The sequence below is a fragment of the Westerdykella ornata genome (genome assembly GCF_010094085.1).
Source record: "Westerdykella ornata strain CBS 379.55 unplaced genomic scaffold EI97scaffold_6, whole genome shotgun sequence".
Taxonomy (NCBI): domain Eukaryota; kingdom Fungi; phylum Ascomycota; class Dothideomycetes; order Pleosporales; family Sporormiaceae; genus Westerdykella; species Westerdykella ornata.
The window spans coordinates 835,686-855,117 of record NW_022986856.1 but is presented as its reverse complement, the minus strand read 5'-3'; the positions used below and the strand labels follow the sequence as shown (position 1 = coordinate 855,117).

The window sequence follows — 19,432 nt, the reverse complement described above, 5'->3', positions numbered from 1 at the left end:
ATTCTCCAATCCACCATAGAGCAGTGAGTCAAAAGGAAAAACCATCATGTGGAGTTCACGAGTATGCAGTCTCCGCTCACTCAACAACGAACAGTGACGATTTCCCACATATTCCAGAAAGAAGTGGAGTCTGGTACACGACCATATGGCCGTTCCTTATGGGGTTTAGCAAACCACACCCCTACTATGTATGTACTTATACCGCCACTGACTGTGACGGTGTCGCGTTGCACCTGGAAGCACAAACTTTCCCGAGGTTAATACGCGCTTGAAATGGAGCAGACCCGCAAAACTTGTATCGACAACAGCCTTGCCAAGGGAGGCGAGGCAATCGGCAACGCTCATGGCGATACCTGTATTCAACAAACTAGGACTCGGAACCGTGAGATTCCCGATGAATGCTCCAGCACAACGATAGACCACGAACGCACGAACTCCGATGAAGGCTGCCAATATCAATACGTGATCTTGCATAAAGTCGGCCAACCCGACATGCTCAATCTGGAACATTGCCAGGGGCTCACAATCTGTATATGTCCCACGTATTCTGCCGCCGAGCAGTGTTTGGATGGCCTTACGAAACTTGTCTGTCGTAGACCCAACGCTTGGACGGAATACTATTATGATTCGCATCGGGTTTCAGAGAGTCATGGGAGTTGTGTGTTGAAACTCCGTCGTTGGCTTGATGAGGAAGGCTTGGTGTATGATTATTGGATTGAGAAGACTGTTGTAATGGGGGCTGTGAGTGATGGTTGAGGTCGATTATGACTTGGGCGGATGTTATTTTTTCATCTGAATATCTAGGTGTGTCAGTTGAGATTCTCTGCCCACCGGTTTCTTGTACCGCATGCTTTCTTGAACTCCTGAGTACTCTTGAACTTCGTGCGGGATATGGTTTTGCGGTTTAAATCTTTTGGATATAACGTCAAACCCTGGTGTATCTACCGTGGGGGGATTCCACTAACACGTGCACACTATGATGCTTGCGCTGAAAGGGTGGCTGCAGCCACCCGACTATCTGTTTCAAGGTTTCGACCCACTAATGTTCTCAGTCAGACCTTCGGATGTTCACCTCGGATTCCGCAGTAGCAAGAGAGCCAACAGTCTGGTTATCATACAGGGGTTATAGCGTCTTCATTCGGCTGATGCATGTCGTTAATACATGTCGTTAATAGATATCGTTAAGTGCATGCCTTGGGTATCATATATTGTTGTTCAAACTTGAAATGCTACTCCTTCCTTCTTCACCACGTTCTTCCCACCCCCGGCGAATCCAGTACCCTCCGTTCTAATGTCAACGAGACCTGGCTTGGGAGCTCTATCATCCCCCTTTTTGTGCTTCTTTCCCTCCTTCTCCTTGCTTTCAGGGCCCGGGCTGAGGTCTGCATCGCAAACATAGCAGTGTATCATATCGGGTTCAGGCTCTTCATCATGCGCGTCCCTATGGTGCCGGTGTTCCGGTTTGAGAAACTTCTCAACACAAGGCTTGCACAACACGTGGCCGCAGGGTATTGCTAGGACAGCCTTTGTAGCATTCGAAAGCGTCTTTCGACAGCTGGGGCACGTGCGTACGGGCTTCTCGGATCCTGGGGACTTCTCCTCCGTGAAGTGGACCGTGGTCAAGCATTTGAGGGAAAGCGGATGCGGGTTTTCCGGATCACTAGACGGGCAGGTAGGAGATTGCTTAATCTTGGCAATGGGCTTGCGATTCGAGTCTGGTGTTTCCGTTGGCACCCAGAAGCTAGGAAGATGCCCCTTGGCGGCCTTCCTCTCTGCATCAATGGCCAGCTTTGCGCGGCTCCGTTCCTCTTTTGCAATGCGCATCAGTTCCTCCTCGTCGATTTCGAACTTTCGCTTCGTGCCTCTGGGTTGGCCTTCTCTTCCTTCGTCCTCCTTTTCGACCACGACTTTGCCACCCTCTCGGCCCACTACCTTGGTACCTGCGCCAATCTTGAACTCCAGGCCCATCTGGACGGCTTCAAACTCCTCCACGGCTCGTTGTCTCGCCTCTTCCTCCTCTCTGAGTCTGCGTTCCTCCTCTTCTTCCTTCAACCGCTCCGCTACCTTCTCCAGCCGCTTGATCTCCTTCCGCTGGGCGAGTAGATTTGTCATTGCGCATTCTCGGCAGAAGAGGTCGCCGTGCGGGCAACACACGGGGTCCACGGCGGGCAGAAGGCACAAGGAGCAGGATCCGAACGGGAGGAAGGAGTCTCGCGACAGACGGGTGGACTGCGAGCCCCAGGAGGACTTGAGGGATTCACGCTCATACGAGGTGAAGACGGCGCGCGAGGTGTTGCGCTTGCTGTGCGCCATGCTGTATTGTCTGTGGTGTCGTACCGCACCCAGCACGCACAGTTGCCGCAGTAGAAGGGTGGATCTATTATTTCCGGAGCAGGACGTCAAGCGGTGTTTTATACACAGTACATGTTGTTGACGTCGTCGGAGCTTCATCGGTGGGAATTTGGCAGCCACATTGTGGCTGGAATTATTTAGTGTGGCCGGTGTGGCGCTGCCGAGGTCCGCAAATGGTTGGAGTTTCAAGATTCTTTTTGTTGACATGACCATCGTCTTTCCCAGGCTGGCAGCTCGCTGTCGCGCCTTTCTCCCTCTCCCATCTCTCGTGTTTCTCGATGCGCCCTGAAGAGCAGCCGCCGGCTCCCAGCTGGCCATGGCGCACGGCGTCCTCCTTCACCATGGGGACTGTCGGCATGCTCTGCTGTTCGTTTTTGTACGGGCTGAGCAGGACGGAGGTGCATGGCCTGGACGAGTTTCTCCAGCTCTTGGATGAACGCGAGGACGTCGAGGGGCGCCAGCGAGGGTTGATTACTGTGTCGAACCATATTTCCGTGTATGTAAGGGACCCGAAACCATGCAACCCCATGGGAGAACTGCTGCTCACGCACGAGGCTCTCTCAGCCTAGATGACCCTTTGATGTGGGGAGTTCTGCCCTTACGATACATGTTCAACCCCGACAATCTGCGCTGGGGTCTCGGGAGCTACGACCTATGCTTCACCAATAAGTGAGTCCTAGCAATCGCCCTTGCGCAGCGACGTTGCATTGACAGGCGCAAAAGAGGGCTTTCCCTCTTCTTCACTCTCGGACAGCTTCTTCCGACGCACCGCAGCCAGTACTCGCAGTACGGCGGCCTTTTCCAGCCTACAGTTACGCAAGCCATCCGACTCCTGTCGCGCGGCCCTTTCCTCGACGTCGACGGTCAAGCAACAAGACCGACGAAGTCACTGCGAAGCCCGGATCTCTCGGACCCCTTCACATCGGGCCACCTCACGTACTCGACAAATGGCCAGGATACCTTCCCGGCGCCGTCCGCGTACCTCAGCCGACGTCACGCGTGGGTACACATCTTCCCCGAGGGAAGGATACACCAGCACGAGGCAAAGACGATGCGCTACTTCAAATGGGGCATATCTCGCCTCATTCTGGAGAGCGAGCCATGCCCGGACGTGGTGCCCATCTGGCTCGAGGGACCGGACCAGATCATGCACGAGACACGGACGTTCCCCCGATTCGTGCCGCGGCCAGGCAAGGAGGTGAGCGTAACGTTCGGCAAGAAGCTGGACGGCGACCGGGCGTTTGGGGACCTGCGGGAGCGGTGGAGACGGATGCGGGACGAGGAAGCGGAGGTCAGCGGGCCGATGGCGCTTGGGGTGGTGAGCGAGGCATTGAAGTACTCGGAAGAAGCGGAAGAGCTGCGCAGGGAATGCACACGAAGGGTGCGCGAAGCCGTGCTCGACGTGCGGCGGACGCGAGGATTGCCGGACGAGGACCCCAAGGCAGGACTCGCGGAGACATACGCGGCAGAGGGCTCTAGGGGCCCGGGCAAGAAGGACGATGGCAGCATTGTGCGAGACATCTAGAGAGATGGTAGGCACAAGAGGTTGTATTTATATTTGGCTATAGACATGTTTAAAAGAGATACCACGCAGGCGGATGCACGCGTTGTCAGATTAGATCAAGTCATTTTTCAACCCTCAGCGACAGGCCAGTTGTAAGCTGGAGTGCAATGCAATGCGCAAGCAACACGTGGTTGTGCTGGTGACATAACCACAAGCCGCTGGAAGAGGCCGGGCTTTGTTCACCAGACATTAACGACGCGACGCAGCAGCAGTAGCAATAGCTCACAGCCAGCGCATGGTCTCGGGGGGCTCAGAGTGTCATCACCCAACGCTGCACACGATCCCGTCTGCCATTCACCGTCGCCTGAAAGGAAAAGGTGAAGGTGAAGGGGGACGGAGATGCGGTGTGAAGGGCACAAGAGTCCTGCTTGCTGATGAAGCTTGACGTTGATTCTGAGTTGTGGCGGTGCTCTACGCCCCGGCACGTGATGTAGAGAACGCGTGGCTAGTGGCTGCCGTTGTCTCCTTTGTGTATTTATTTGACAATGGGCCCCTCCTGCTCGTCCGGCCAACTCTCTCATCATTCTGCCGCGTCTCACCGCCCCCCGGTTTTGACACACCGACAAACCGACTTGTTGCTCCTCCAGCAAACGCGGATCACGGTTCACAACCCGTGGACCACCTCAGCGCGTCGTCGCTTAGACGCCCTCTTTCAGTTAGCTCGCCCAGAGCAACCCATTTAGTCTCCAGGTCTGCAGTGCGAGACATGGACGAGGCCGACGCAACGTGGGCACCGCAATCCCCAGACCTCTCCGCATACCACTCCTCGGACCACTCTCACGACTACGTCCACCCTCAGCACCAGGGCTACCGGCCCTCCATCTCCTCCGCCTCCCACTTCTCCAACGTCTCCCATCCTCACACCTCGCCCTACTCCCCGCCCGCCTCGAGCCCCATCGTGCACAAGCCCTTCACCATGCCACGCACCGTCAAGCAAGAACAAGGTCGCTACGACTCCGACTACCTTCCAGAGCCCTCGGATACGGCCATTGGCAAGCGTCCCGAGGGTAATGGCGCCGGCGACCTGGCGGGCTCAGCGCCAGCGTCGGGGAACCAGCCCAAGGAGATTGTCATCAAGAACCACTTTCCGGTCGCAAGGATAAAACGCATCATGCAGGCCGACGACGACGTGGGGAAGGTGGCCCAAGTCACCCCAGTGGTAGTGTGTACGTTGCTGAACGTTTTCCCTTTGTTGTTCCCTTGATTTGCTAACCGTCATTCCCAGCCAAAGCTCTGGAGCTGTTCATGATTTCGCTCGTCACCAAAGCGGCCGCCGAGGCCAGGTCGCGCAACTCCAAACGCGTCGCTCCGCTGCACCTCAAGCAGGTCGTCACCACCAATGAACAGTTCGACTTCCTTTCCGAGATTGTCGCCAAGGTCGCAGACGCGCCCGCTCCTGCCGAAAAGTCGGGCGACGCCATGGATGTCGACAGCAAGAAGCGCAAGGGGCCAGGCAAGAGGAGGAAGAAGGCCGACGAGGACGACTTTTAGTGCGCCTCGTCTAGCGGTCTTTTGTACAAGAGGTCATGGTGCACATGCTGCTCTTCCAGCTTTGCGATCGAAGAAAACACCGGCACCGAGAGAGTGGCGCCTTTTTGCGAAACTACCATGTTGGACTATCCAGTCAAAGTCGCCTTGACATGACGTGCCGCGCCCAAGTAGCATGAAGCAGCTTGGGCGGATGAGGCGTTGGGCTTGTGGTCGGAGCAGGGTCTCTGATCGCTAATATTTCCTGCCAGGGGCTTCTTCGTTGTTCGGAATGCGGGATTGCATTTTATAGAGCCGGAGGGAGGGAAAAGGCGTCATAGGTGTGCATTGTATTTTCTTTCTCGGGTATGGAGCGAATGTCTAAGGATGTCTCTAGGGCATGCCCATGAATTGCGCTTGGGTGTCCTTTCCACGAGTGTTAATGCAGCCTTGTTCCGGCGGCTATACTGTGTCCTCTCTTCAAATTCACCAGGTCCAAAAGAAGGGAAGGTGGACCGAGCAGCCATGCCAAAGGCTCATAGATGATTATCATTCCCAGGCCAGCAAATCCAGCAGCCAGGACCGCGCTTCCGTGTGCCGTTGAACGTATTTATCCGCCAATTCCCTCTCTCCACCATCCCCGGACCCACGACTCCCCGACCCGCAGCATCATAGCCGCGTCTCTGTGCGCAATCTATTCCGTCCGCCCGGTAGACCTGGTACCATGCTGCGATCCCTATAAAAGATGGCGCCCTGGGAATGGGCAACGAGGGCGGTTGCGACACCATGTTTTCCCTTGTCCGCCTCGTCGTCTTCCTCCTTGCCGCTGCCGCTCTCGGCGATGCCTCGTCAACGCCTGCACCGGCAGCAACAGTTGCCAAACGGCGCAGCGAGCCGAACCCGCGCAATGGCCGTTGGGTTGACACATGGGCCTCAATGCCACAATTGACGGAACCCGCCAATCTCCCACCCGCGCCTTTTGTACGCTCCCTTTCCGCAGATTCCTGGTACATCAAAGTCGACGGACTCTGACTATAAGCGCAGAACCAAACCGGCGCCGTCTTCGTCAACTCCACCATCCGCCAGACGCCGCGCCTTTCCGTAGGCGCCTCGCAGATCCGCCTCAAGATCTCCAACGCCTTTGGCCTCACCAACCTGCCCATCACGGCAGTCACTGTGGCACTGGCTGCGAATGACACGGCCGGCATCCACCAGATGCAGCCCAAGACGCTGCAGAAGGTCACCTTTTCAGGAAGCGACTCCATCTCCATCCCGAATGGCGCCCTCGCCGTGTCGGATCCCCTCAACTTTCCAATCAAGCCAAGAGCTCTGCTGTCCGTGTCCATCTACCTGAAGGACGGCCAGACGACCAACTCAATCACGAGCCACCCTGGCAGTCGGACTACGAGTTGGTGGCAGTTTGGGAATGCCGTTGATGCTGCCTCCCTTGCGGTGACTGACCCGTCCACGCAAAGCGCAGCTCACTGGTACTTCCTTTCCAGCATCGAGGCGTGGGTACCGCCCTCACATGGCAGCCTGGTCATCGTGGGAGATAGCATCACGGACGGCCGCGGCTCGGAAACGAACAAGAACAATCGCTGGCCGGATCTTCTGCACGAGCGTCTACAAAAGTCCCCTTCCACCCGTCACATCTCCATCGCCAACCTTGCGGCTGGCGGTAACAGGATACTGAACGATGGCCTCGGACCCAACGCTCTTGGACGCATCGATCGCGACGTCCTCGCCCACCCGGGAGTCAAGTACGCAATGATCTTCGAAGGGGTCAACGACATCGGAACCGCCGACACGACCCCAGCAGCTCAGGACTATGTTTACCAGCGTCTCACGCAAACTTACCAGCAGATGGTGACGCGCATCCACGCTTTCGGCATTCCCGTCCTGGCCGCGACCATCACGCCCTTCTCTGCTCCCGCAAACTTCACGGGCCAGCCGTATTCGCATCCCGAACGCGAAAAGACGAGGACCAGAATCAATGACTGGATCCGGAAAAGCGGTGTCTTTGACGCAGTCGTGGATTTCGATGCTATGCTCCGGGATCCGCAGATACCGAGCCAGTTGAAGAGCGAGTTTGATAGTGGTGATTATCTGCATCCTAGTGTCAAGGGGTACCAGCGCTTGGCGGATGCGTTTCCAGTGGGCGTTTTTCGAGAGTGGGAAAGGGGCGCCGATGAGTTTGTGTAGGTATCTAGGTTCTCTGTGTTCGTTAACATAAAAAGAGGGAGAATTGCATTACCGTAGACAAACTTTTCAGCCTGCAAATATGAAGAACAAGATGGGGGTTCAACACTTCTGCCGATGTACTGACCATGTCATCTTTTGTGTGTTCATATTCACCTCACGCTTTCTGCTCCACATGCTGCGCCGCTGTCATGGCGCGCATTCGGTCGCAAGCCGCTCGAGGTTGAAGTTCGTGTTGGCTTACTAAATAAACCGTTGACCGCACCATCGATCATATCTACTGCACCCTCTCACGTCCGACTGAACACCCTCTTGTACCGCTGCTCTGAGTTGGATCACCTAATTCAAGTAATTCAATTGGGCACAGTCCGATTAAGGCTACTAGAGCACAGTGTTTGAAGGTTATTTATCTGGTTCGTGCCGATGACATTCCCGCCATGCTGCTGGGACAAAGGATAGCATCCTGTCTTCACAAGTCCTTTTCGATTCTTTGGCCCCGTGCGCAGAGCAAATTCAGAATTCCCTCTGCCACCGGATCCTTCTGTATTCGGCAGTACCATCACCCCGTTCATCGGCCGATGACGTCTTTGTCGCAGAGTCCGAGCCCTTTTCAATAGGAGCAGCTCTTCGCGGGCATTCAGGGAGAACATACAGCGTCCAGGAAATCCTTACCGAGCGACGAGGCCCGTTACTATGCGTTTACCGAGCGAGGTGTGTACTCTCCAAATCCTGCGCGCTGACTCCGATACCACCAAGCTAACTGCCCATGCCCAGTTCCGAAGGAGAAAACTTCATTATCAAAACATGATACCGGGCGAATTCGAGTACCAGCAAAACCTACAAAAGCCTTTAGCTTCGTGTCCCCATTTGCGGACGGTGGACGACACCATTCCCGACTTCGAACTCTTCGTCTATCACTTTCTAAATGGCGACCTCCTTCAGATCAGCCAGAAGACCTTGTCCAAGGAGACGAGGCGAAGTATCCTCAGAAGTGCTTTCACTGGACTGGCTGAGCTTCATGATAGAGGAATCATCCATACCGGTGAGACGGATTTCGCTTGTGTCGCATCGGAGCAATCCAGGGATAACGGGGAAAGCTAACGCTAAAGCAGACATTAAACCCAGCAATATCCTTCTCGACTATGACGAGACGGCTGCCAACGACCTTACTATCGAAAAAGTCCAGATCTCAGACTTGGAGGATGCGGTGCTCCTCCCACCCGGCAAGAACCTCAAGGGGTGCCTCTGTGGAAACCAATTATGGCGAAGCCCCGAATCTTGGGCCCGTGCCCGGCAGAGAACACCATCCGATATCTTCTCCTTTGGGGTGGTAGCCATCTACGTGGTCCTTAACGACATGATCTTTCGCGTAAGCGACGAAGAGTTGAGTTGGCATGACGCCTGGAGGCATATCCTTCGGAGACATATCTCGTATTTTGGAGATGAGGATGGCTTTCGGGGCCTGCTTCGGCATATTGGAGAAGAGAACCCCTTTTTCGAGCGCCTCGTTGCTCTCGCAGGTGACTTTGATGCCGAGAGGCCGAGAAAGCCTTTCACGATGTGGCAGTATGTGGACGGGGAGTTTAGGGATTTAATTATGAAGATGGCGAACTTGGATCCAGCGAGGAGAATCACTGCTCGGGAGGCTTTGGAGCATGCTTGGTTCCGCCAGGCTGATTCGGGCCCGATGGCATTGAAACACGGTGAAATTTAGATATAACAGTCGAGGCCCGTATACCTCCACTTCTTTGGCATGCCGGTGATATTAAATAAACCTGAGTCGTCCGTTCTAAATCTGTAACCGTAAAAGCGCTGAGATGCGCTCGGGCGCGTAGGATTGTAGCACAAGCCTTACAAATACAGCCGTTAGATATAAAAAACTAGTCTATTAAAGAATGAAAGACTTCCGCTAGCTGCTAGAGTGCTATTTTAGCTCCCTAAGGAAATATGTCAAGGCACTACAACAAAGAGTTTTGCTATCTAGCTAACTAGAGGCGTCGTTATAGTAGGTGCTTTTGCAAATTAAGGTAACACAAGGGTTAAACTACCACAGTAACGTGCCAATAAATTACCGATTAACGCACATAATAGATTAGGTAAGTGCCTAACACCCTATGTGATCCCCGCTTGAGAGAGAGACAGAATGGTGTAAAACAGTTCCATCACGCAACTTCGGAGAGCCTAGGTTAACCTGCACCACATTGAATATCACCAATCAAAAGTCCATGTTCGCCAGCATTCAACGCGGATGGACGGAGCGGGGTCGCACTCAGATCCAGCCGACCGCGGGCGGAACCTCCTTGTTGCGGAGCGCAAGGCTTCCGAAGAACTGGACGCGGCCAAACGCATCGAAGGGGCTGATGATGATACCTTGACAAAACCGGACATTCAACCTCCAGCTACAACAGGGAGGGTTCCTTTCCCAGAGAAGGTAGGCTAGTAGTGCCCTTAACCTTAGGAAGCCTTCTGACTGTCCCAAAGCCTGCAGTCATAGAAGAACGAAATGGCGAGATCGAAGTTCGCGTTGTCAATAATGACGGCACCAGAGAGAGTACCATCATCCTCACAGGTCTCAAAAACCTGTTTCAAAGGCAACTTCCGAAAATGCCCAAAGATTACATCGCACGTCTCGTCTACGATCGCACTCATTTGTCCATGGCGATCGTCAAGCAGCCTCTGGAGGTCATTGCCGGGATAACATTCCGAGAGTTCCGAAAACGGGAGTTTGCTGAAATCGTCTTCTGCGCAGTCTCGTCTGATCAGCAGGTGAAAGGATACGGGGCGCATCTCATGGCCCATTTGAAAGACTATGTCAGAGCCTCTTCCCCGGTGAAGCATTTCTTGACTTACGCCGACAACTTTGCGACCGGGTATTTTAAAAAGCAGGGATTCACTAAAGAGATTACTCTCCCCAAGTCAGCTTGGATGGGGTATATCAAGGATTACGAAGGAGGGACACTCATGCAATGCACCATGCTTCCCCGGATTCGTTACATCGAAGCTGCGCGTATGCTCCAGAAGCAGAAGGAAACCGTCCAAGCCAAAATCCGAACATTGGGTAAAAGCTACATCATCCATCAACCGCCTCCACCATGGGCCAACGGCCTCACTCCCATCGACCCGCTCTCCATCCCCGCCATCCGGGCATCCGGCTGGTCTCCAGAAATGGATACCTTATCCCGCGAACCGCGCCGTGGACCTCAATTCCACGAATTCCAACGTTTCCTGCACCAAATCCAATCACACAGCCAGGCATGGCCCTTCTTCAAGCCCGTTGACAAGGACGAAGTCCCCGATTACTATAATGTCATCACGTCACCGATGGATCTATCGACCATGGAGGAAAAATTGTACCAAGGTGCATATACTACCGTGAAAGACTTCGTTGCGGATCTCAAGTTGATTTTCAGTAATTGCCGGCGGTATAACGACGCTGCGACTGTATACGCCAAGTGTGCCGTTAGGCTGGAGAAGTACATGTGGAGTCTTATCAAGGAGATTCCCGAGTGGCATGACTTACTTGAGAAATGATTGTATTAAGAGTGGAACCTTGGGGCAATTTTAATATACTTGAATCCCATGCAACAGGACGGGCGTCTATCTGATTAGTTTTCCGCGGCCAGCGAAGTTGGCGCGAAACAGAATTGTCACGGTGTGCACGGCACGTGCGAGGCCTTCACGAGGACAATGTTTCATGATAAAAGGACCCCGGATGGGACGTATGATTTGGGTGTGATTGGAGGTGCTGGGGTTGGAGGTGTTTCGTATGAGGGAGGGCTAGGGGTTCGGTTGCCGCTTGAGGGCGAAGTAACGATTTACGCATCTACTCATGAATACCAATCTTCCGATTTGGATTTATCAAGCGTGTATTGTACGAAAGCCCTCCTGCTCCCAAAACCGACACTTGTGCACGTCGACAACGGGCCCATGACCGCCCTTTCCGTCCGTACCGAATCCCATGACATCGGCGTCGCCCTCCGCTTGCGTTGCACGCGGCCAATCCGACAGAGGCGGGCTCGTAGGGTCTCTCGCAAAGTTCGCCCAAGCTCTACGCATGAGGTTGGAGAGATCCCTTTCGCTTGCTTCCTCGGTGGACTTGTCGTACGAGGTGAAGGCTATAGGAATCTCGGATGTGTGATACGCGCCTTGATATGCTGCCGGCCAATTGGAATATTGGGCGCGCGTGTTGGTGAAGGTGGCGTTGAAGAGGTAGCGGTATGTTGGGTTGCGAGCTGTGTAGGTGTTGGCGTACCACACGGCTGGCTGTTGGTTCGGTGAGTGCAAATGGTCGATGAAGACAGTAACCTCAGGGGTTATGGGGGAAAGGGACTTACGCAATGGAAGAACCAGTCGGTATGGATCTGCTGTAGCTGATATTGCGCGTCAGTCCTACCCTCGCTGCCGATCGGGTACTGCGCCAACGCTCTATCCCTGAGCCCCGGATTCCCGGGGAAATAGGTTTGGAAGTAGCCGTCCGTATTGAACACGAACTGGATGGTGTAGAAACTTCCGTCTGCCGTATCTGTGCCCAATATCACGGGCACATTGGCCACATTCCCCGCCTCAAGGCGCGTCCGCGGATCGGACACGACGGTCACATTGTCGCAAGCGTGACCGAATCCAATGGTGTAGTTTCTTTCCTGCGCGGCCGTGATGTTTTGCCACGGCTGGCTTTTGATGCAAGTGAACTTCTGCGCGTCGGTCCCTGTACAATTCAATTCCGCAGCCAGTGCATTCCACGAGTAATACCCAGCAGGGTCACATAGAACGGCAGGTATATACGCATAATTCCCGCTCTGCATGATGGCGGCTCGAAACGGGCGAGGCGCAGTGGGGGCGTACGAGGTAATCAGGAGATCGACTGCGTATGCGCCCGCAGACTGTCCGAAGATGGTGACGCGCGAGGCATCACCGCCGAAATAGCGGATGTTTTCTTGTACCCATTGGAGCCCCGCTCGTTGGTCGAGCACGGCAAGATTGCGTTCCGTGAGATTGGTGATGGTGGGTGCGATGGGGAGTCCGAATGCTGCGGTTTGTTTTCAGTAACATGTGCCAGGAGGAGACTGTTGATTGTTATGGCGCCTTACCGTTGGTTCGATAATTCACACTTACAACGACTACATCCTCCAGTGCGGCGAAGTACGACCCATCGTACCAGGGTTGCCCAGCATTGCCAAACTGCCAGCCTCCGCCGTACATCCAGAAAAGCACGGGATAGGGTGGGTGGGCTGGGTCCCAGGCCTTTCTAGGAGCAAACACGTTGAGGTAGAGGCAGTCTTCGCTTTCTGCCGGAGCGGGATTGTTGAAGACAGCGCGGGTGAAGTCTCGACTGGATACGGGGCTCTGGACTATAGCATCATTTCTCGTCAGCCATTCCGTTATCAGTGTATGTATCCCTTAAAAACATGACCCCGGAACTTACCAAAAACTTGAGGACAGGATGCCGAGAATTGCTTGGTATCTCTGGTCTGCCATGGTGCCGGAGGTTGAGGAGGCCGGAAGCGGTTCTCGTTCGTTGGCGGCGCCGCGTACGGGATTCCGAGGAACTTGTTCACGGCGATGGAAGAGCCGGTTGGACCTATCGCAGTTGTCGTGCCAATGATACGACCTGCACCTATGGTTGCAGTCGGGGTCGCGCTGAGGGCATCCGAGACTTCGTCTGCAGAAGTGTACAGGCAGAAGAAGAGAAGCAGTAATACAAGGAGGTAGCTAAACATCTTGTAGCAAAGTATGTAATAGTATAGGAAGCATAGGATAGGATTGTTCTAATGTAGGCGCTTTTAAGTACATATGTATGTCCGTTATACCAAGTACCGATGCAGACTCCGGGTGACCTTGGACTTTGGTCGATGGGACGCTTGAAGAGCGTCTGACGTGAGGACGGTGTGGTTGGTGATGTTTGGGACACACCCTACTTCATTCGAGCACAGTAACCTGATTCGATCCATCACGGCAGGGATAAGTGCAGGATAGCATTTCATATACAGGTAACTGGCTTCCAACAAAACTCCCAGAGAACATTAGCACGCAATCCTCCCAGGCAGTGGCGCACTGTCTGGGGATAAAAACGGAAACACATACCACATGAGGGGCATTGGTTCAGCTTCAGGATAGGAAACCCCGCAGTTCCCCACCGTTATTAAGTGATGATTAGTTAGATAATGGCATGGGCCATACCAAGGTTCTGGTACGACTTCTCCTTCCCAATGGCATAGCTCACTGACTCGCGAAGTCAGATCGTATGCGTAAGACAACAACTAGGAGGCAACACAGACTTTCCTGAAAATGACTCATTCAGAACAATGTCTTTCTTTCTGAAAATATTGGCGTCCGCATGCAGTAGACATCAAAAGAATCGGTCTATTATATCCAAGACGTGATGCTTAACCTTTCACCTGGGTATACCTACATACCCTCCCAGTCATATGTGACATGCCACCCCGCCGTTCCATGCGTCTTACACCCACAGAGATCTGATTCGAGGATACGGTGGGAAACTTCTCGCAATACGAGCTTACTAGGTAGGCGGGTACGGCGTTGTGTTTCATTATTTTCTCCCCGGATCAGCTGTGTACACTGTTTGGGCGCCTGTGGTTATGTCTTTTAATAATGAGTTTTTAGTCCTGATAAGAGGTGCTGGTCTTGTTCAGACATCTGCATTACTTCTTGGTAAAAATAAGTACTAGTCGATATGTGCTCTGATTCTCTATATGTATGCAAAACCGGGGGGGTGGGGGTCACTACGAATCTATACGTTTTGGGGAGAAATCTGGAAAAGCAGTACACTTATTCCTCGATTCAAGCTGTTTCATTCATCCGAACTAGCACACAGAATCCCTCTTCAACGCTAACAATAACCCAGGCGAGCGTCTCTGCGACAATCACCCCGTCTCTCCTCGAGCTCCACGCCCATAATATCAGGCATGCTTGACCAACCCTCTAAATACCCAACTTGAATCCCCCAGGAACCGCTCGCTGAAACAAGCCATTAGGGTCATACTTCCTACTCACACCCCTCAAAAATCCTACATTTGCATCTCCATACGCGCGAATCGGATCCTGCCACGCACTCGCATAGTTCAGATAGATAAACTCATTCAATATCCCCTTACTCCTCGCCAGATTGTTGATGTCCGTCTCCAGTGCCTTTAGCCTGGCTTCCACTCGCGCATTGTCGAGCGGTAGTTGCCATGATATGGTGAAGAGAAGATTGATCAGGTCGTCCCTGAAGCGGTCGAGGCCTAGGACGTTGCCGCCCGTTGAAGCTGATTTCGAGTAGACGGCATACGGTAGCGGTTGGAATGTCATGGTGAAGACCAGGCCGACGACCGTGATCAATTCCTTTGCTGCTGCATCCGCGAGCTCGAACACTTCGCCCATGAAATCCGCCGTCACGTCCACTCGGTTGGCAAACGTCGTTGTCAGAAACAGGTTGTTCCGGCCATTGGTGACGGCCGAGGTGGCAGCCAGCTCGTCCGTAAAACTCGCGAGCCTGTCTTTCCGCATGGTACTCGTGAGTTTCGGCATTGAATCCAGCGCCTCGAAGGCTGGCGGCGGCCACGTCGCATTCCCGTTCGTGTAAATAGGTTGGTGCACGATAGTCGGGATTCCCGCCAGCCAGGCAAAATCGGTCAAGAGAGCCGAATAGGGGTCGTAATTGGCGCTGACGGTGAAATTGGTGAAGAATTCGAAGATGGCGTCCTTGTTCGTTATGGGTTGCGAGATGCTGCCGCCCCAAAAAGGGGTTTGCGGATACAGCTTGGCGTCGAACCTGGTGACGATGCCGAAATTGTTGCTTCCGCCTTTGAGGGCGCGGAAGAGGTCGCGGTTCGTTGTGCTGCTTGCGACGGCCACGGTTCCGTTGGCAAGGACGATCTCGAATGCTTGGATATTGTCGCATGCGAAGCCGTACCGACCGGAAAAGTAAGATATGCCACCTTGAACAGTGTTAGCATTGAAGGATACACTGGGATAGCGAGGACGTTTTACCTCCTGTGATTAGACCGCCAGCACCTACTGGGGATACACGACCGCCTATCATGGCGAGATTTTGACGGTCGAGAGTAGGATAGACGTTGCCCCACCTATTACCAGACCCGATGCTTACAATCTTTTGGTCACTAGAGACGGCTACCTGGTTCATGCTCTGCATGTCAATCGTGACACCTCCGTCGATGTTTGCTGCTCCGGCTTGTGGGGTATGTCTGGCATACTTCAGCGCTATAGTTGTAGTGTGCGGGTAAGTGGGCCTACCCTGCTCCCCTGACAGCAAACTTGCAACGCGAGATGGACGCTTGATGGCCAACACTAAGGATAGCCACGGCAATGGAGACATCTTGTGTGGTTGTCGGGATGACAATGCAAGCGGGGCTGAGACTTTGTTCTTGTGCTGACCAGAAAGACTTTTGTGAGGCGTGGTATTCGGTGTCTCCAATGTTGTTGAAATGGACCTTTCCGGGAAGGAAGTAATCAAGTGCCGTACACTAACATGCGTAAGACCAGTTGAAGGATATGTACCGTGTTATATGCGACGTACACAGGCGCCTGTCCTTCTCAGCTGCTCTAGAATCGACTTCGGATCTGGGAATGAACCCAGAATGCCCCTGACCAAGGCGCAAAGAAGAATCAATAATGTGAGCATCGTCTTGTCGAATATGGCCTTATGGGAAAATCTCCATGAGAGACTGCTGGTTCGTGAGCCATTACTGACATTTATATCCAAGTACTAGGAACTAATCCAAGGTTAGCGAGTTCAGGTTGCCCGTCGACTCGAATACCACCCGATCACAGCAGCTACATAGATGGCTAGTGCAGCTTTGCAGCTTTGCAGCTACGCGAGACGTCTGGGCGTGCAAATACGACGTTGGCACGATCCTTTGGCGCACATATCCTGGTCGAATTCTTTTCACTTTCCTCATGGGAATTGACGAGCGTTGGTCTACTGACAAACCATGGTCTCATGCGTCGGATTCCATCTAGAGATGCTCACCCGACCACGGGTAGGATAGATTATCACCGTAGTCGTGTCTTCAAACGATCGCAATTCTCATATACCGCGTCCAGAGCTCCGAGTGAAGGATCCGAAAATAGTCCACCTTTTGAGAGACCCTCAGAGCGGAGCAGAGCAGTCGCCATGTTTAGCGGCTCCGAAGAAAGTCGCGTGCTAGCTGGATTCAGCCGGAATCGCTGAAAAGAGGGAGTACCCCCATGCCGATATAAGTTGACGAGGGTCAGCATTTCCCCTTCCAGCTAGGAAGGATTAATAGCCTGCCTAATACTTCGTATCCAAGAGGAACGGCTCTAGCAAGGCATTTATGACGTAGGTCACAAGCGCCTTCTTTGGCAATGGATCGGAATTCCCTTCATGATCGAATGGTCGAGTTTTACCCGATTTGTCGGCGTAATAACGATTGGCCTGTTGGCTTCCCCGTTGTTCCCAACATCACTCCAGCTACTGACAGAGTCGCTTTTCCCTTTCATGCAGCCAAGGACATACTTGTACTTCCGTTGCAGCTCTAGCAGTCTTTGTCTACGCAAATGCAGGCAAGAGCCTTTCAATTAGACAATAAGCAAACAAAGACGCTGCTAAGACACAGCACACAACGCTGGGATTCTGTACACAAGTACGTAAATTTCTGACAGGTTAATCCCCAAGGTTGCCTGTTAGGAGTCACCGAATCGGACGGTTTCTGATATTATCAATACAGGAGGTTTCTGAAAATCCAAGTCTAAGTCGTCCTAAAAAGGAAAAAGATGAGCGTTCAGTGCAAGTGTCCCGGTCTCCACTTACAGCTTTGCCAGCAGCCCCTCCTCCCGGCAGGCCTTCTCCGCTTCCTTGACCACGTCTAACCCATATATCATCCTCTGCACGTCGGCGTCCGCCCACTTATCCGGCACGGGCCCTTTCCCCGTCTTCAAGGCCGCAAAGATCCTGTCTCTCTCCTCCTTGGCCTTGCCGGAACCCAGGTGCATGGCTCGTCCATTCTCGGCTGCGAGCTCCACCAGCGCCTCCGCTCGATCCTTGCGCACCTTCTCGTAGAGTTTCAACGCCTTGTGGATCGTCTCCGGCTTGCGATCCGCAATCCGTTCAGGGGCTAACGTTACGCCTAAGACGGCTGCGTCTTCGATGGCCTGAGCAGCGCCTTGTGCGAGGTGCGGAAGGGTAGGATGGCAGGCGTCGCCCACCAGGGCCGCACAACCCGATACCCAGGTGCTCAAGGGATCGTGAACGCGCAGTTTCCATTCTATGACTTCAGTCTCTGGCACCAGATTCAACATGCGCTGTATCTTGGGACAGAAATCCGCATACACCTGCAGCATGGCTTCTTTGGAGCCTTTGGTAGTGTAGGTGGCACTGGGAGCGGATGCGAAATGGTCGTCTGGTTGGGCAGTGGATATGTTGTATATCTGCTTGTTGTGGATGGGGTAGGCGATGATGTGGCGCTTTTCCCCTATCCACCTCGTCACTGTGTCGGCATCGAGCAACGCAAGAAGTTCGGGGTCGTGCTTCAGCTGGTCACGGGTGAGCATGATGCGATACGCGGCCTGGCCTGTGTCCTTTGCATCTGCGGCCTCTCCTCTCTCCTTCAGCATTGCCACGCGGGTTGGGCTCTTGACGCCATCGGCAGCAAGGAGAACGTCGACCTCGACACGGTATGGCTCACCGGTGACTGGGGTGACTTTGAACGAAGGCCTGCCGGCGAATTTGGCTTCGGAAATGGTGCATCCCAGCTTGAAAGTGATGGCCTTCTCTTTGAGACACCCATCGTAGAGGGCGCCTGCTAAACTCGCTCGGTGGCCGACCATGTGCGGGTATCCATAGGTCTTTTCCACGTAATCCAGCTTGACGTGCCCGAGCTCGTTGTCGGTAGCACCCTCGCGAATGGACGTGCTGCTGCACTGGACGGCCTCGGCGGCAATCTGTTTCCAGCAACCTAGTCTGTCGAGGATGCGTGCCATGTTGGGGGCAAGCTGGATACCAGCGCCGACAAATCCGAGCCCCGGAGCACTTTCGTACACAGTGATATCGGTGTGCCCAGCTTTTGCAAGTGCCAAAGCGCTGGCTAGACCACCCATGCCTGATGACTCCGTCAGTACTGACATTCATTCGGGTCTGAGTAGAACACGACGGGGAAGATTGTCTTTCGGAAGTGGGAGAAGTTAGCACGTACCTGCGCCTATGACGGCTATCCGTAATGGCTTAGAGTCCGTCATGATGGCTGAGATGGGATGGCTGGCCTGGCGAGGTGGTCCAATGGGGAGTAGATATCGTGATAAGTCTTTTTATCGGAGAAGATGTACGCAGATGGTGTAGGTACGCGAGTTCCTAGTGAGAATTGACGCTGGTTGATGGGTCGCGAGAGCGGACGTCAAATGTACATCCGGCTTGCGGGAAAAAGATGTATACAAAGTCCTTTGCGTGTGAGAGGTTGGTAGCTAGTGGCGCCGACGACCTGGTGCACCGGCAGCGACCTCGGCATGCTCAATATAAGAACTATGGCGCCAGGAAAATGCCCCTGGGGCCCCGGACAGGATGCCATGCGATCATGCGATGGGTTCCTGTGGTGGAGCTTGCAGAGTTGCCGATGCCCACACTGCCCCCCACTTCTTCGCCCCGCACAATTCACGCCCCACTCGGTTTGCTCCAACAGACAACATTATTGACTTCATACGTTGGATTTCCCGGAGGAGCCTTTCTTCTTGACAGAAAGGCTGCTCTAAGAGAGGCCGACGGAATATTTCTTTGCAAGGCCTCGATTCCATGTACCAAACTCACGCGGTAGCCTTACAGCGAAAAGGGGCCCAAATTCCGTTAGCAATCGGGAGTCCTACTTACAGCCCGAGTCTCGA

The 19,432-nt window shown here is 53.8% G+C and overlaps 9 protein-coding genes across 9 annotated transcripts; 5 read left to right on the top strand and 4 right to left on the bottom strand.

Annotated features, from left to right (window-relative positions):
• Positions 1-1,153: 1,153 nt before the first annotated feature.
• EI97DRAFT_432107 (uncharacterized protein) lies at positions 1,154-2,429 on the bottom strand. Its single transcript, XM_033798090.1, has one exon. It carries the CDS (start codon positions 2,311-2,313, stop codon positions 1,216-1,218), a length of 1,098 nt encoding a protein of 365 aa, XP_033655558.1. The 5' UTR covers positions 2,314-2,429; the 3' UTR covers positions 1,154-1,215.
• Positions 2,430-2,498: 69 nt separating this feature from the next.
• Positions 2,499-4,263, top strand: EI97DRAFT_395750 (uncharacterized protein). Its single transcript, XM_033796324.1, has 3 exons — positions 2,499-2,848; positions 2,917-3,021; positions 3,076-4,263. The coding sequence occupies exons 1-3, from the start codon at positions 2,631-2,633 to the stop codon at positions 3,875-3,877; spliced, it is 1,125 nt and encodes a 374-aa protein (XP_033655557.1). The 5' UTR covers positions 2,499-2,630; the 3' UTR covers positions 3,878-4,263.
• A 569-nt stretch (positions 4,264-4,832) lies between these two features.
• On the top strand, positions 4,833-5,407 carry EI97DRAFT_374498 (histone-fold-containing protein; the record flags this gene model as incomplete). The annotated part of the gene is made up of 2 exons (XM_033795456.1): positions 4,833-5,082; positions 5,142-5,407. 2 exons carry the CDS (start codon positions 4,833-4,835, stop codon positions 5,405-5,407), a joined length of 516 nt encoding a protein of 171 aa, XP_033655556.1.
• A 762-nt stretch (positions 5,408-6,169) lies between these two features.
• Positions 6,170-7,585, top strand: EI97DRAFT_449406 (SGNH hydrolase; the record flags this gene model as incomplete). Its single annotated transcript, XM_033800215.1, has 2 exons — positions 6,170-6,364; positions 6,428-7,585. The coding sequence occupies 2 exons, from the start codon at positions 6,170-6,172 to the stop codon at positions 7,583-7,585; spliced, it is 1,353 nt and encodes a 450-aa protein (XP_033655555.1).
• Positions 7,586-7,868: 283 nt separating this feature from the next.
• On the top strand, positions 7,869-9,296 carry EI97DRAFT_493211 (kinase-like protein; the record flags this gene model as incomplete). The annotated part of the gene is made up of 4 exons (XM_033802355.1): positions 7,869-8,080; positions 8,179-8,293; positions 8,365-8,624; positions 8,695-9,296. The coding sequence occupies exons 1-4, from the start codon at positions 8,020-8,022 to the stop codon at positions 9,294-9,296; spliced, it is 1,038 nt and encodes a 345-aa protein (XP_033655554.1). The 5' UTR covers positions 7,869-8,019.
• Positions 9,297-9,738: 442 nt separating this feature from the next.
• EI97DRAFT_432101 (histone acetyltransferase GCN5) lies at positions 9,739-11,419 on the top strand. The gene is made up of 2 exons (XM_033798089.1): positions 9,739-10,013; positions 10,064-11,419. The coding sequence occupies exons 1-2, from the start codon at positions 9,831-9,833 to the stop codon at positions 11,111-11,113; spliced, it is 1,233 nt and encodes a 410-aa protein (XP_033655553.1). The 5' UTR covers positions 9,739-9,830; the 3' UTR covers positions 11,114-11,419.
• EI97DRAFT_500223 (alpha/beta-hydrolase) lies at positions 11,370-14,130 on the bottom strand (the record flags this gene model as incomplete). Its single annotated transcript, XM_033802652.1, has 6 exons — positions 11,370-11,845; positions 11,917-12,608; positions 12,670-12,930; positions 13,005-13,291; positions 13,664-13,839; positions 13,996-14,130. 6 exons carry the CDS (start codon positions 14,128-14,130, stop codon positions 11,441-11,443), a joined length of 1,956 nt encoding a protein of 651 aa, XP_033655552.1. The 3' UTR covers positions 11,370-11,440.
• A 225-nt stretch (positions 14,131-14,355) lies between these two features.
• Positions 14,356-16,682, bottom strand: EI97DRAFT_281058 (oxidoreductase FAD-binding protein). The gene is made up of 5 exons (XM_033794361.1): positions 16,529-16,682; positions 16,119-16,314; positions 15,836-16,065; positions 15,572-15,786; positions 14,356-15,519 (listed from the first exon to the last, which is right to left on the bottom strand). Exons 2-5 carry the CDS (start codon positions 16,221-16,223, stop codon positions 14,522-14,524), a joined length of 1,548 nt encoding a protein of 515 aa, XP_033655551.1. The 5' UTR covers positions 16,224-16,314; positions 16,529-16,682; the 3' UTR covers positions 14,356-14,521.
• A 604-nt stretch (positions 16,683-17,286) lies between these two features.
• On the bottom strand, positions 17,287-19,144 carry EI97DRAFT_432098 (monooxygenase). The gene is made up of 2 exons (XM_033798088.1): positions 18,754-19,144; positions 17,287-18,660 (listed from the first exon to the last, which is right to left on the bottom strand). Exons 1-2 carry the CDS (start codon positions 18,794-18,796, stop codon positions 17,369-17,371), a joined length of 1,335 nt encoding a protein of 444 aa, XP_033655550.1. The 5' UTR covers positions 18,797-19,144; the 3' UTR covers positions 17,287-17,368.
• Between the last annotated feature and the right edge of the window lie 288 nt (positions 19,145-19,432).

What these genes read in the sequence shown, in the direction of transcription:
- EI97DRAFT_432098 (XM_033798088.1), bottom strand. Translation starts at nt 18,796, where the DNA reads ATGACGGACTCTAAGCCATTACGGATAGCCGTCATAGGCGCAG. An exon ending in GATAGCCGTCATAGGCGCAG is followed by an intron (nt 18,661 to 18,753) that starts GTACGTGCTAAC and finishes CGGAGTCATCAG; the next exon opens with GCATGGGTGGTCTAGCCAGC.
- EI97DRAFT_432107 (XM_033798090.1), bottom strand. Translation starts at nt 2,313, where the DNA reads ATGGCGCACAGCAAGCGCAACACCTCGCGCGCCGTCTTCACCTCGTAT.
- EI97DRAFT_281058 (XM_033794361.1), bottom strand. Translation starts at nt 16,223, where the DNA reads ATGCTCACATTATTGATTCTTCTTTGCGCCTTGGTCAGGGGCATTCTG. An exon ending in TGAGAAGGACAGGCGCCTGT is followed by an intron (nt 16,066 to 16,118) that starts GTACGTCGCATA and finishes TACGCATGTTAG; the next exon opens with TGTACGGCACTTGATTACTT. An exon ending in TTTGCTGTCAGGGGAGCAGG is followed by an intron (nt 15,787 to 15,835) that starts GTAGGCCCACTT and finishes GAAGTATGCCAG; the next exon opens with ACATACCCCACAAGCCGGAG.
- EI97DRAFT_395750 (XM_033796324.1), top strand. Translation starts at nt 2,631, where the DNA reads ATGCGCCCTGAAGAGCAGCCGCCGGCTCCCAGCTGGCCATGGCGCACG. An exon ending in GTGTCGAACCATATTTCCGT is followed by an intron (nt 2,849 to 2,916) that starts GTATGTAAGGGA and finishes AGGCTCTCTCAG; the next exon opens with CCTAGATGACCCTTTGATGT. An exon ending in GACCTATGCTTCACCAATAA is followed by an intron (nt 3,022 to 3,075) that starts GTGAGTCCTAGC and finishes CAGGCGCAAAAG; the next exon opens with AGGGCTTTCCCTCTTCTTCA.
- EI97DRAFT_432101 (XM_033798089.1), top strand. Translation starts at nt 9,831, where the DNA reads ATGGACGGAGCGGGGTCGCACTCAGATCCAGCCGACCGCGGGCGGAAC. An exon ending in GGGTTCCTTTCCCAGAGAAG is followed by an intron (nt 10,014 to 10,063) that starts GTAGGCTAGTAG and finishes ACTGTCCCAAAG; the next exon opens with CCTGCAGTCATAGAAGAACG.